The sequence below is a fragment of the Montipora capricornis genome, chromosome 4 (assembly GCF_036669925.1).
Source record: "Montipora capricornis isolate CH-2021 chromosome 4, ASM3666992v2, whole genome shotgun sequence".
NCBI classification, from domain to species: domain Eukaryota; kingdom Metazoa; phylum Cnidaria; class Anthozoa; order Scleractinia; family Acroporidae; genus Montipora; species Montipora capricornis.
The window spans coordinates 53,064,487-53,078,297 of record NC_090886.1 but is presented as its reverse complement, the minus strand read 5'-3'; the positions used below and the strand labels follow the sequence as shown (position 1 = coordinate 53,078,297).

At 40.8% G+C, this 13,811-nt stretch overlaps 4 protein-coding genes and 1 non-coding gene across 5 annotated transcripts in view; 4 read left to right on the top strand and 1 right to left on the bottom strand.

Annotated features, from left to right (window-relative positions):
* The first annotated feature begins 990 nt into the window (after window positions 1–990).
* LOC138044903 (TNF receptor-associated factor 6-like) lies at window positions 991–7,520 on the top strand. Its single transcript, XM_068891288.1, has 2 exons — window positions 991–1,401; window positions 6,282–7,520. The coding sequence occupies exons 1-2, from the start codon at window positions 1,001–1,003 to the stop codon at window positions 6,757–6,759; spliced, it is 879 nt and encodes a 292-aa protein (XP_068747389.1). The 5' UTR covers window positions 991–1,000; the 3' UTR covers window positions 6,760–7,520.
* Window positions 5,677–5,749, top strand: Trnaa-ggc (transfer RNA alanine (anticodon GGC)). The gene has a single exon. It is a non-coding gene; the product is annotated as a tRNA-Ala (tRNA).
* Window positions 7,521–9,312: 1,792 nt separating the features above from the next.
* LOC138047418 (rab-like protein 3) lies at window positions 9,313–10,814 on the top strand. The gene has a single exon (XM_068894260.1). The coding sequence runs from the start codon at window positions 9,327–9,329 to the stop codon at window positions 10,086–10,088; it is 762 nt and encodes a 253-aa protein (XP_068750361.1). The 5' UTR covers window positions 9,313–9,326; the 3' UTR covers window positions 10,089–10,814.
* A 182-nt stretch (window positions 10,815–10,996) lies between these two features.
* LOC138047419 (uncharacterized) lies at window positions 10,997–12,048 on the bottom strand. The gene has a single exon (XM_068894261.1). It carries the CDS (start codon window positions 11,991–11,993, stop codon window positions 11,295–11,297), a length of 699 nt encoding a protein of 232 aa, XP_068750362.1. The 5' UTR covers window positions 11,994–12,048; the 3' UTR covers window positions 10,997–11,294.
* Window positions 12,049–12,098: 50 nt separating this feature from the next.
* The window catches only part of LOC138047414 (leucine-rich repeat-containing protein 43-like), a 16,678-nt gene continuing 14,965 nt past the window's right edge, over window positions 12,099–13,811 (top strand). Inside the window, exons 1-3 of the mRNA XM_068894256.1 lie at window positions 12,099–12,268; window positions 12,359–12,419; window positions 13,270–13,457. Of these exons, the coding sequence (XP_068750357.1) occupies window positions 12,170–12,268; window positions 12,359–12,419; window positions 13,270–13,457 (348 nt within the window). The 5' untranslated portion in view covers window positions 12,099–12,169. The remainder of the gene's footprint in view (window positions 12,269–12,358; window positions 12,420–13,269; window positions 13,458–13,811) is intronic.

The following is a 13,811-nucleotide window of genomic DNA, read 5'->3' as shown; positions in this document are numbered from 1 at the left end:
ATAGCTTTGCACGCCCTGCACGTGCGATTTTTACTTTTGTCCATTTCTTTGCCGTCGTCAGCAAAACAACAGGGAGCTTAATCCTTTGTCGCAATAGATAATATCGATCGATTTCGCTCGTTCGTCCAACATCCTAAATGGCAATGAGTGTAAAAGCTCATTCAGATCTACCCCCACTCCACCCTAACCCTCCCCCCTGACCCGCTACGAATGGGACAACAGGGTGCTTTTTAAGGCAAGCTAAGCGGAAGTAAACATTTCGTATGCCAAGACAGTAGTGTCTCCTAGATTCTTCAAGACCAGACCGCCCGATGATCACTAATAGAGAAAAATACTTAGCAACATAAATGTGGTTTCGTGAAGACAAGTTGAAAAGGAAAACAGCTCACTTCCGGTTGCCGTTCGCACCTCGTTCTCTGGGTCTCTCTTCTCTGCCTCCTTCGTCAACGGAGGCGGAGAAGAGAGACCCTGGCAACGAGGTTGTCAAAAATGTCTCGTGCTTAAGCTTCCCAACACCGCAAAAAAAAACGGAGGTGCATGCTAACGTAATACCACGAGGAAGCTCTTAGGAGCCTTTCATAACTCTTCTCCAGTTGATCCGTGAGCTTGCTCACACGAGCATTTCATTTTATTTCACAGTCGCTCTGATCTTGCGAATCTGACTAATGAAGGCCGCGAACCCGTACATGAGGGAGGGGATGGTGGACACTCGACCCAACCGATCCTCCCTGCTGAGACAGCCACTAATCACACCAGAAGCTTGAACCACACTGAAGAAAATGCCGCCGCGGACTCGATTTTCTCTGGTGACGGAGGGGCTCGGCAGGCGCCCGAACAGAGCCAACTTATGGGATCAGGGGCTAACCAAGCCAACGGGCTGAGCGAAGCTGCTGTGGTACCCACTGGACCGATTGGTGGACCATACAACGAGCTTTGTGGTTCTACTGAGAGCGGAGCGGACATGACTATTGAGCAAGCCGGCGGAAGGGACTATCCTGTCATGGGACTTGACGCACAGCACACCAGCCCTAATTGCCACGCAGCATCGGAGAGTGTCTTCAGAGTTCACTCTGGTGAAGGTGCCCAGCAGATCAACGGGTTACCTGGAAACCATGAAGAGGAGCCTGTTGCTGAAGAAGCCAATGTATCAAGCGTCCACAACGCTTGTGGAGACAGCTATCGCCCTTCGGAGACAGCTACAGGAGAGGGACTGCCCATCCGAGAGGATGTGGCACGCTTGCCTGTACAGGAACAAGGTGACAGAAATGCAGTACCACAGGCGCCAATTCTACCACCAGGTGAACAGCCAGGCGAAGTCTCTTCTATGGGAAACGCCGAAAAGCCCACAGAGAATTGCTGCCGTCCAAGAGAGATAAAGGAATGGAATCAACAACTTACGAGGCAAGTGGCACATTTCAATGACCAATAATAATCTTAACAATCATAATAATAATAATATTGATACTAATAATACTAATAATGATAATGTTAATAGTAACAATAATAATTACAATAATGTTAATAATAATAATAATAATAATATCAAACATCGTTGTAAGGAGATTTATGATTTCATTCAACGGAAAACAGAGTTTTGAATGTCCTTTTTTTTTGTACATCATTAACGACTTGTAGCCATGATCCCGAGAAAAGGACAGATACGAAGCATGCAAATGAGAACATTTTGCTCCGCATTTGTCTTAGACATGTGGATTCCTTTATCTGCTGTGTCTGTCTTTTTATTGATCACAGTGTATATGTCCGAGTTTTCACCTTTTAAAATCCCTTTGAAATGTTGCGAGCCTTTCAGTGCAACTGCAATCTTCAAGCCTTGATTGTGTGGGGTTTTTTTAGAACTTTAACAAAAAATAGGAACAGGAACAAAACATAATGAAGTAAGATCGTCCGCTTTTGTCGATAACATTGTCTGTCGTTTCGACAATCTGAGCGAATGTCCGCATCCTTATGCGACTAAAAACTGTGACCTCAACAAGAACACTGCTGAGCACCACTTACTGACGAACCGCAAAATTGACTGGGACTCCACTAATTGCAATACCCGGCACTATACAAACTACCACCAACGACTCATACTATAGAGCTGGGCCCGGTTCCTCGAAAGCCGCTTAACTTAATCCAGGATTAGCGTAAACTTTTGTTTCACGTTTTCAACTTTTTGGTGAAAGTTTCTTTTGCTTATTTTTGTTTTTCAAGATTGACGTCTTTTCATGTAAAGTTCTGCCGAAAATCTGCGTTGAACAGCATTTGGGAGTAGAGAAATGAACTGCTTGATTAATTTTTAATCTTAGATTAGCGTTAATCGGCTTTTGGGGAACTGGGCCCTGGTTTACAAACCAAGAACAAACACATGCACTGAACCGTTGCCAACTACTGCTAGCGCCATACAAACGACTTATCGACGATTGACCAACAGAACAGTCAAACAACGACAGAGCGCCAATCACAGTCTTCTCAGCCAGCAACATCACAAACGGCAACTCCGCAAAGCAAGAATATCATTGGTTAAAAAAGGAAAAATAATCGTGCTGCACGTGCAGCACGAATTTCATTATTTGCCCGTACTCCACAAAACAACAACGTTAAATCACCAACTGGTTTTGACGACAACGTGAGCATATAACAATGAAACAGTCATTTTCTGTTTTGACTTGAACACCGTTCGCACCCATTCAGTTACAGGATAGTTCGCCCGTATTATACAAAGTGAACAAGTTATATTTTGGAATGACGTTTTCGTTGCCGTAGCCGTCGTCTTTGCTTAAGCTCCCTACTAGGGAATTTAAGATACTACAACGGCGACGGTTGACGAATACCTCACCTCAAATTATAACCTGGCTCTATCATAAGTCTTTCACGATTATTCAGTCTCGTTCACGTCCTACAATGTGGGCAAAGTATCCTAAAAATAAATTGGTACGAGCGGTTTCAAAGTTAAAATAGAAAGTTAAAATGATATTATTGTTTTGTGGCGTTGTCGTGCCGTAGCCGTCGTCTTTGCTTAAACTCCCTACTGACTAGAGTAATACGGTCAGAGATTATACGATTGACTCTGAGGATCACTTCCGCTCAAGTTAACGTAGTCAGTGTGACCAAGAACATGCAGTCCTTTTCAGGACTACACTCACCTGGACGATCTTGCTTCATCAAGTCTTGATATGATCCCTGGGTGCAAATAATTCAGTTTGCTAATTATGCAAAAAAAAAAAAAAAAAAAAACGTTTAAATACGCGAAAAAGTATGCCGTTCAATTCCTCGGTGATTATCAGGTTGGTGGTAAGAAATAAATGGGCATGTATATATAGAAGTAAAAAGCGTAAAAGAATATTAAATATCATGAATTGTAATTAAACAATAAAAATGCCAAAAAAAAAAGCAAATCATGATACTGAACTGAAATGTTAGCACGCGCCAAGATTTGAATTCGAAATTAGTGCGTTTTGTCCGAAGAGCGGTCAAGACATCGTCATTTATCATTTGTTTCTGTTTTTAAAAATCTTCAAGTGAAGTACAACGAGGAATTCTGCCACTTATGTCAAGAAAGTAATTAGATGTATCCAAGAGGGAGTGTCCCTTTAAATCAATTTAAGCATTTACTACCCATTTACAACAATAGAATGTTTTCACTCACGTGATCAGTAACCTTGTTTTTCCACCGAAACAAAGGAAAACGTTTGCATCAAAATAGAACTCAATTCCGAGAGGATTAGTTGGGTGCACCAATATGGCCGCCGTTCTATTAAGGAAGTAGGAAGCTTTAGCAACGACAACGGCGACGGCAACGAGAACGTTAAGGTCTTGCCAAACGCTCGCAACATTTCAACGCAACATCTTGCAACATTGTTGGGCACAACATGTTGCGTACGTTTGGCCACCCTGTTGCGATATGTTGCGTGCGTTTGGCCAGCCCGTTGAAAACATGTCGCAACATCATGCAACAATGTTGCAAGATGTAGCGTTGAAATGTTGCGATCGTTTGACCAGGCCAATACAAATTTGCATATTTAGTGGACAAAAACAATAGCTTTGCACGCCCTGCACGTGCGATTTTTACTTTTGTCCATTTCTTTGCCGTCGTCAGCAAAACAACAGGGAGCTTAAGATCTACGACGACGACGTGGACGAAAACGCCACAAAACAATGATATCATTGGTTAAAAGAGCATAAATAATCGTCCTGCACGTGCAGCACGGATTTTAGCTCATATGTTTGAGGTTCTCTGCATGACGACGACGTGAAATCACTAAATTTTAGGTTTTGACGACAACGTGAGCATGCAACAGAGAATCTTTCATTCTCTATTTTCAGTCTGAAACCGCTCGTACCAATTTATTTTTAGGATACTTCGCCCACATTGTACGACGTGAACGAGATGGAATAATCGCGACAGTACGGTGCTTTTAAAGGGACATCTATTTCTTCTTTCCTTTTTGCTAAGAGACAAGTGTCTCTTCGCTCTTTTTTTAATCTTAATTTTGTCTGCCGCTCATTTTTTCCTGCAGCTCACTTTTTCTTTCTCCGCTCACTCTAATTTATTTTTTCCTGCCCACTTTTTTTGTTGTTCACTTTTTTTCGGGCGTCTTGACAACAAAGACCCCCAAGACTCTAAGACTCGAAAACGAAGAAAGTAACCCAAAATCCTCAATTTGGCTACCCCTAGGCCTAAAAACCAACTTTAGGCCTAGGGTGCGCCAAATTGAGGGTTTTGGGTTACTTTCTTCGTTTTCGAGTTTTAGGGTCTTGGGGGTCTCTTTGTTTTCAAGACACCTCTTTTTTTCCGCTGCTCACCATTTTTTTACAGCTGTTTAAAAAAAGTGAGTGGCAAATAAAAAAATTAAAATGAGCGGCAGAAAAAAAAAGTGAGCGGTAGAAAAAAAAGTGAGGGGCAGAAAAAAAGTGAGCGGCGAAAAAAAAAAAGTGAGCGGCAGAAAGAAAAAAGTGAGCGACCAAGAAAAAAGTAGGCGGCCCACAAAATCAAGATTTAAAAAAGGAGAGCACAGACACTTGTGTCTTACGAAATAGGAGAGAAGTAGTAGATGTCCCTTTAAAAGCACCGTACGACAGACTTTTACTAGAGCAAAGCTCTATTTTGAGGTGACGTTTTCGTCGACGTCGCCTTCGTAGATCTTAAGGTCCCTAACCACTTGAAATAACCAAATTTGAGGTTTTAAGAAGGTCAGCACTTGACGATAAAGCTTTATCTTCTCCCCTAAATTAAGCGCCGTTCCGATCAGTGTCGTTTTTGAGGAACTACCACACCCTTGTCGTATTAAAATAGTTAAAATAGTCAGCAAATGATTACAATAACGCGAATTTATATTTTGAGACGACGTTCTCGTTGTCATTGCCGTCGTCCTTGCTTAAGTTCCCTATTGTTTAGGTGCACCAACATGGCCGCCGTGACGTCACCTGAAAATAATCTATTAGGTCAAGTGTAAGGGTTAAAGTGAAAGGGTTAGGCGTATTTTTTGTGAAGGGTAAATGCAGCTGTTTATCTTTACGAAAGGTAGACAATTTAAGCAACTGTCTCTTTTAGTGCGATGATCACTTTTACCAGCTTTCGTCTGTGATCCTCACTTCAAATTCTTTCATTCACTAATTAGTACTTTCAACGCGGGAACACATGAGCCAAACACATTGACCTGCTCCCAACTGAGTGGCTTCATAGCTCAATTGGTGGAGCATTGCACCGGCATCGCAGAGGTCATGGGTTCGATTCCCATTGTAGCCAACTGATTTTGTTTAGGGAAGGGGGGGGAGGCAGGGGGCCCAGTGATTAGGGCGCTTGCCTTGAGATCCGGGGATTTCGGGTTTGAGACCCGTTCTGACCACTCGTTGAATTTGTTCCTGGTAGTCCCTGGTTCAACTTCTCGGCTGCACTTGTAAATAGCCAACTGTTTTGGTTTAGGTGTTTCTAAGAGACAATTGCTTAAATTGTTCAGTTAAGTGCGAGAATCACTTCTCAATTTCGTCTATAACCGCAATTCAAATACACATTCATTTCATGTTTATCTTTAGTAGAGGACTGGAGTTTGGGTGACAGTTTGTGACTTTGGTTGTCTGTATTCCCAGACCATCCGCCAGTGACCTTGACGTTGACGTTGGGCGGAGAGCAACGGGACGCTTACTAAAATCGTCGTGCGTCTAATTAAATACCTCAGGAACTAAGGGAAATTTACCTTCCACTTTCTTGGTCATGATTTATTGAAAAGTCTTGAAGTGATTGGGCTTTTTATTAATATCTAAAAATGATCATATTGCAGGTCAAAACCGCAGGAGGCTCGAAAAAAGAAAAAGGCACTCGACCCATCATTCACTTTCAAAATAACCGAGGTTGATCAACATCGCGAAAACGAAACACCAATATTTAGTGATGCAGTGTACAATGATCACCAGGAAAAGCTGGTTGGCATAAGAATTCACCCCAAGGGCGTAGGCAGTGGAACAGGCAGTCATGTTGCGCTGTTCATTCATATGATTAAAGGAGACTTCGATAATTCCCTGGTTTGGCCTTTTGCTGACACAATCACTGTTAGTGTCCTAGATCAGAGTGATTCCAGCCCCCGTCGCGACATCAGTCGGATCATACAAGCAAATCACTTGCCGGCTTTCCGACAGCCTGATGAAACCATTTGCCGCACCGGGTATGGCTATGAAAGGTTCGCTCGAATCGAGGAGTTCTTTGGTCCTCGATATGTGAAGGACGATAAATTGTTGTTGAAAATAGAGTTCTCAGGGTAATGATCAATATGTGTACCCCGCAATTCAGTAAAATATTTCTCTAAGAGACTTTAATTTTGTTATAGATTGCACAAACGTAGTGCCTAAAACAATTCAAATGTGTGAAAAGATAATGCTATTTTAACTGCTTAAAAAGTAGAATTGGTTGATACATTTGAGATGTGCTCACCAGTTAGTTCTGCCCGGCCCTTTTTTTTAAGAAAACTATTGGCCCAAACAGAGTTAAAATAGTGCAATGCGTTATAACGACCGAAGCCTAATAATTGTCCATTTCACACGGTTGATTTGGCAGCTGCAACACAGTGTAGCGTGGCTATACTGGCTTTACCTGTTTTTGCAATTTGTAGGGGAGCAATATGATCGCTGGAATTTTTAACTATTTAGTTATTTCAGGGAATCGCTACTCTTAAATAACTTGTACTAAGTAATTTTTTTGTAAATATTAACCAATGAAGTGTGTTGCTGTTGTAGCAACACGTTTTAAATTGGGACGTATACAAGACATGGACCCCGGGTCCATGGACCACCCCTGTGGACCACCACTCATTTTGAAAGAAAGAAAGAAGTAATCCTCGCACTCATTAGGAAAATTTAAGCAGGAACCCATGACTAGGAGCGAACAACTCACATACTAAGAGTGTGTTTCTCTGCGGGGATGATCCAAAAAAGGATCATAATTGATCCAAGATCACTTGGATCACGGTGAATTAAAAGGAACCGAAAAATCCACTCTGGGATTTCTTTGATATACCATGACCCAACTGATCCTTTTTCGGATCATCCCCGCAAAGAAACGCACCTTATAAGACTATTTCACGGACCGTATTTTTACAGACCGATCTATTTTTAGACTACCTTTTCCGCCAAAGACAGTTCCAGTTCGGTGACCCTATGACGTCAAATTGGTTTCTTGTGATTTGTCATCGGGCTCGTTCGCGAGAAATTCAATCCTAAAAATTGATCGCTGTCTGTGAAAACGTCGTGATAGAAACATGGAGCTGCGGTTCGTTTTGGACTTCTGATTTAACCAATTGTCTCTTAAAGACACTTGTACCACATATTTGGTGGTTCCAAAGGGATTCGTTCATAGCCCGCACTTCAAATATACATTCCTTTCATTCATCGAATTCTTCACCGGAACAAATTGACCTGCTCTTAGCTTCATAGTTCAGTTGGTAGAGGATTGCATCGGCATCGCAGAGCGTCATGGGTTTCCAATCCCGTTAAAGCCACCTGAATTTGTCAGGTGTTTATAAGAGACAATTGCCAGATAAGTGCGAGGATGATTTCCCTCTTTCGTCTAAAGATTTTTCTGCTTGTAACTTTACAAAATGAGGAGTGGTGGTCTACAGGGCCCAGGGGTGGTCTATTGACCGAATCCATGAAGGGCTCCATTGACCTGGTCCACAGGGGTGGTCCATGTTTTGCACACGTCCTTTAAATTGGACTTTTTGGATTTTTCCCTCGTAAGAACTGATGGGTTTTTCACATAGTTTTAAATCTTCGTATCACTTGCAAATGAAGTTTCTCGTGCCTTTCGCCTAGATTTCCATATTCATCTTAACTTTTTTGTTTACCGCATTATTATGGTGTAGATTTTTAGGATAGTATTTAAATTGAGCGCAGAAAAAATGACTTTTTAAATATAGTGTTATATGTTTTTGGCACTCTAGTTTTCCAGTGAAATTTCGCTAAAGATTACAATTTTTTGGTGTTTTTCAGTAGAGATTTTATCTTTTATATCTTATTAGCCCTTTTTCGTTGTTTGAGCACATTTGTGCGCATATTGGGGAATGATGTAATTTTTGTTTGCAATTAACTGGTAACTTTATTAAAACAATTAAGTGATTCACTGCGCGGAGTACATCCATTTAAAAGACGCTTTCGTGAGGAGCGCCACGCCCTCTTGTATTAGAAAGCCACAGGTCATCTCTGCACCCTTAGTCCAGGAGCAAGGGGAGTCCTATGGGAATTTCACGCTGCAAGCAAACAACCCAACTATATAATGTCTATCTATCTATATATCTAACCCCGGCAGTTTCTAGCTTTACAATAACTGGTTCCTTGTTTAGGTTAACGTAATTTATTACTACGACTTGCTTGTGCGAAGATTGTCACATTACTCATTAACACGAAGACAGGTAACTTTTGATTTTTCAACAATATATCACTTTCATCTAACCCAAAATCATTCAGATAGTCAAAACTTCATATTTATAACCCATTTCTTTCGCTTCTGTGTTTGTCAGCGTGATGATTTGCGACACTTTTATATCGTTCACGTGTTCACTAGTTTGTTTTCTCATGTCACAGATGTTTAGTTTTGATTGGCCACTCTACCTCATTGTGTAAATAGTTCACCCTGAAATAAAAAAAAAAACACAGGGGACACACAATCGGATGTGTAGCCGATTGTTACTATAAAATAACAATCGGCTACACATCCGATTGTGTGGGCCTCTGTGGTTTCTGAGGAAATGAAACAAAAATTCCTTGGGAACGCATTGTCACTCTTATGGTAAACTGGTAACTAGTGCCGAGTACCCTCACAAGTGAGACGTGTCAAAATGGCTGCCTTGGAAAAGGTGAAAATTCTAGTCGTTGGTGATTCTGGGGTTGGAAAGACGTCATTGGTACATCACATTTGTCATAACGAAAGTATTTCAAATCCGGGATGGACAATCGGCTGTACTGTAGAGGTTAAACTGTATGATTATAAGGAAGGCACCCCAGGAACGAGGAGTTTCTTTCTAGAGTTTTGGGACGTCGGTGGCTCCGCGAGTCATCAGAACTGTCGTTCAATATTTTATAATGGCGTCAATGGACTGATTCTCGCCCATGATTTAACCAACAAGAAATCCTTTACAAATCTTAGACGCTGGTTAACGGAAGTGCTGGGCTCAGGAAAGGATGGAGGCAATGCTTTGCATTCGAAGCAGTCTAAACCTTCATCTACCACAAACAAAGGCAGTTGGTTTGAATTCTCCGTTGACATTGGTGATGATTTTGATCGAGAGCAATTTGCAGGAAACCAGATCCCTGCTATTATTATTGGAACGAAACTAGATCAAGCAGGAACTGCAAGGATTCTTACATCATCTCGAGGATTAAATCTTGCTGAGGAAATAGGAGCTGATATGATCAATCTAAACTGTACAGACACAAAGCAATTGAAGCCAGGAACTCCGAACTGGATAAAGTTGTGTGCTTTCTTTGATAAAGTTATAGAAAGGAAGTTCTATTCTCGTGAATTGCCACAATTTCAGCCAACAGCTGGATTAGTAGACTCATCAAAGTATTATGATCGCTCAAAACGCAAAATGGTTTGAGTAGACCTGTTTTAGTAAGACCATCTAGATTGTATAAAAAAATATTGCAAAAAGAAAATTGCAGTTCACTGTGTTTTCACAAGCTCAACTGCAAGACAGTGAAATTACTGGGAGGGTTTCCGACAGTTTCAAATTGCCACCGTTTGTGTGCCACTTTTTGCACCTTTAATGCAATTAATTTTGCAAGCTCCAAAAGAGGCTCCACTTCAATGGGGAAGCAAATCATTTAGATGTCCAGGGTTGAACCAAAACAGGCAGGAATGATTTCAAAGTGGTCATGCCAATTTTTTGCTTGTGTCTCTTTAAAGTGCAATGTTGATGTTCCTATTTTTCAGTAGCTGGCCAAGTACAATGTCAAAATACTTCAATCCATTGACTCCTGAGCTATGTCCTGCTGACAGAGTAAAATCTATAAAAAGTCTCATTCCTCCCTCCTACGGGTCAGTTGGTTAAGTATGTGGCATCAAAAGCCCAGACATAATATGGTAAACGACCAGATGTAGTTTCTTACCAAAACCAAGCTAATACAGACCCTGGTCTAACTGTTTTTGCTGGGAACATTGTAGCCAGAAATCAATATTATGTGGAGCTTAATCATGGTAGCCATCTTTGGTAAACATCAAAATCTGGGGACCATATCATGCAATAAGTTTTGAAGGAAGGCTGGTTGAAGATGAAAGTAACCAGCAGAATTTTCTTTTTCATTAAACTATGGCTCACTTTTAATTTTGTTGTTGACTTGTTGTTTTTGACTTAAGGGCTACCCTTTTCCCTCTCAATAAAACATGTCAATAACAGTGCCACCTTGGATTTACTGACGGTCTTCGTTCCTATGCACGAAACTTTCTATGTTTTTTACAAGGAGGTGAAGGCTTTTCTATCCATAACAAAACGATAACAGTCAGATCTTTTAACAACTAGAAATAACTTTTTAATACTCAAATCTCTCTTCCCCACGTAGGGTACTGTAAGTTTGCCAAGACAATTTGGGGAGTGTTGTTTGTTTTGCACTGTCTAGTTTTTATGCCCCAAAATGCTAGGAACTGCATCTGAGGGATATGGCCAAGGAGAATACAATATTGAGGAGTCACCCCCTCCTCCCCCTCCCCCTCCCCCTTTCCCCACCAATGTTTTCCACTGGGATTTTTTTTCTAAACCCTCAACAGAAAAATGAATGTTAAACAAGATTGTCAAAGATGGAAGAAATTATTCATCCTCTGTAACTGATTTCTGCATACGCAGCCCATGGCGTGACTTGACCTTTCTTTTGGCAAACTTTTCCTTGTCTTGCTGTTCCTTGGGAAGAGCTGACACTTTATTTGAGTTGTCCAACTCTGTATCTTTATCGTTTAAGTGCTCAAGACAAATAGGATTCGCCTGCGTTGCAGACGGTAATTCATCTGCTTGCCCCTTGTTTGCGACCTTTGCCACTTTCGGTGGAGATTTGCCAACTGTATACTCAGCCATAACATTCACACCCTCCACAAACTGTGACTTAACAGGTACTTGGTCTCCCAGTAATTTATGCTTAGTAACAGACTTTGAAAAGGTATGTTTTTCTGACATAACTATATCTGAATCTGATTCTGAGAGATCGCTTGCATTATCTTTCCTTTTACGCATCTCATCCATGAAGGAGAGGGCGACATGCCTGTTTAACGCATCGCCTGACATGCCAGGGCTTCTTTCTGTGCCATCGTCTTCCAAACTGTACTTGGTCCACTTGTCTGGATGCAGCACGTGATCTGGAACTTTCATCGGTGCTCGAGGCCGAGTCTGTTTTGAATCAAGTTCACTCTTGCAAGCAGGTTCCAGTTGATCTAAACAGCTAAAAACAGAATTACTTCGACCTTGGAAATCATCATCACCGGTTATACGCATGAAATCCTTCGTTTCTTCGCTCATTCTGAAAGAGCGTAAGTTGACGTGATCACAAACTTCACGCCATGTTGTGAAAAATACAAAATAGGTACCAGATCGTCTCAAGATTTTCTCTCGTTAGAAACAGTGTCCTCGTTCTGATGTGTTTTTGTTGACAACCAATATGGCGGACGAAATTGAGGAGAAAATACAGAAATAACATGACCCAAATCGCCAACTCTTTGAATATTACTGCCGCGTTTCACTCACAGCTCAACACTTTGTGCATCAGAGAATTTCCTTGTGGATATGGAAGTTGGGTAAATTGAAAAAGTAACAGTTAAACTGTATTTTTTGTCGTCTCCAGTTTCACATCGTTTCCTCGATCTTTTATTGCTTCTTTTTTCCAGAGAGCACCCAATGTCACCAGTAATACGAGTTTGAAAATCAACACTGAAGGGAAATACTCAGGTTTAAACTCCTTGTAATTTTTCAAGTAAAATGCTTATTGTTTTAATTAACTAATTGGCCTAATTTGTTGGTCTTTGATCGATACATTTTGATATTAATATTTTTGTTCGGACGAGTAGGAAAGGTTTTGTAATACAAAAAGAGGAGAAAAGATTAAAAATCCTGGTGAAAATTTCAATGATGTAAGCAGTGTTCAAGTTTCTCCTTAGAGAAGATTTCCTACATTTATAGAGTTCTTTTTAAAACTTGGTCGTAAATATTAAGTTTTCCTGTATGCATGGCAGGTACAAAACACAGGGCATAGGACATTGTTTTTACCAATACAGCTGACCTTTGGCATACCAGTAATTAGGCCGAAACAAAAGTTTTTAGGCCTAATGTTTGCAATGCAAAACGTTTATGGTTGTTTCTGTATTGGTAAAACAATGACCTGTGATGTCACGTCACACTGGTCATTGTTTTACCAATACAGTCATGTGTGACCTGTGTTTTGTGTAACCTCCCTCCTTATGCATTTGTCACTGACAGCGGATTGACTGCATTGGACAACAGAATGCTATAGACATTACTGGGAGAAGCTGGTCACTGATCTAGAAATCTTACTGTCCAGAACATTGTACATTTTGATCCAGTGAGGTCTGCTGTTTCATCTAAAAACAAAATCGATCAAATTGGCAACTTGAAGTATGGCTGGGGACATGACCTGTCGGGTGCTGATACTCGTTAAGTCACTTAATTTGACGATTCATCCATCAGCAGTTTTATTTTGCCTTAAAACTACATGACCTCAAAAACCAGCAGAGGTTGCAAGCAGAGATCTTTAAATGGTTTGTGTTTTGTTTTTCGATAGAACACAGTGCTCAGTTGGAGAGTGTTGAAAGCCTCCAAGGGCTGGCAGTGAAGATCCCCTATAATGCAGACTGCAGCTGGAGTGATGAAGCAGAGAGTCTGCGAGAGATCGCAGTTAAGACACCAGACAAACTTTCCAAAACATATATCCTAAAATTCTTCAAGTCATTGAGAATTGTGGACAAAAAGGTAAGTGTACAATTGCATATTGTATATGTGTTGTGCTTCAAATTTTCTCTTTGTTTAAGATTTTTCAAACCAGTTCAATTTCCGTTTTTCTTTGTCTAATATTCATTATTATAATCTGAAACACAGGAAAATCAAAATTGAACTGGTTTAGAAAATCTTGAACTACAACATATGCATACAGAATAATATATAATTTGAACTATGTTACATTCCAGGCTTCAGGCGCAATAGGGCATTTTTTGCAGCACTTTTTATCACTGTTTTGCATAAGAATAGAGCTCATTTCCTATTTGGTAATAGTTTGGGGCACAGACGTAGCCACCCCAATATGATGTAAAAGGAAGAAATAAACAC

Coding starts and splice junctions, on each gene's coding strand:
- LOC138044903 (XM_068891288.1), top strand. CDS start 1,001: ATGGGACTTGACGCACAGCACACCAGCCCTAATTGCCACGCAGCATCG. Junction 1,402..6,281: donor TGGAATCAACAACTTACGAG/GCAAGTGGCACA, acceptor ATCATATTGCAG/GTCAAAACCGCAGGAGGCTC.
- LOC138047418 (XM_068894260.1), top strand. CDS start 9,327: ATGGCTGCCTTGGAAAAGGTGAAAATTCTAGTCGTTGGTGATTCTGGG.
- LOC138047419 (XM_068894261.1), bottom strand. CDS start 11,993: ATGAGCGAAGAAACGAAGGATTTCATGCGTATAACCGGTGATGATGAT.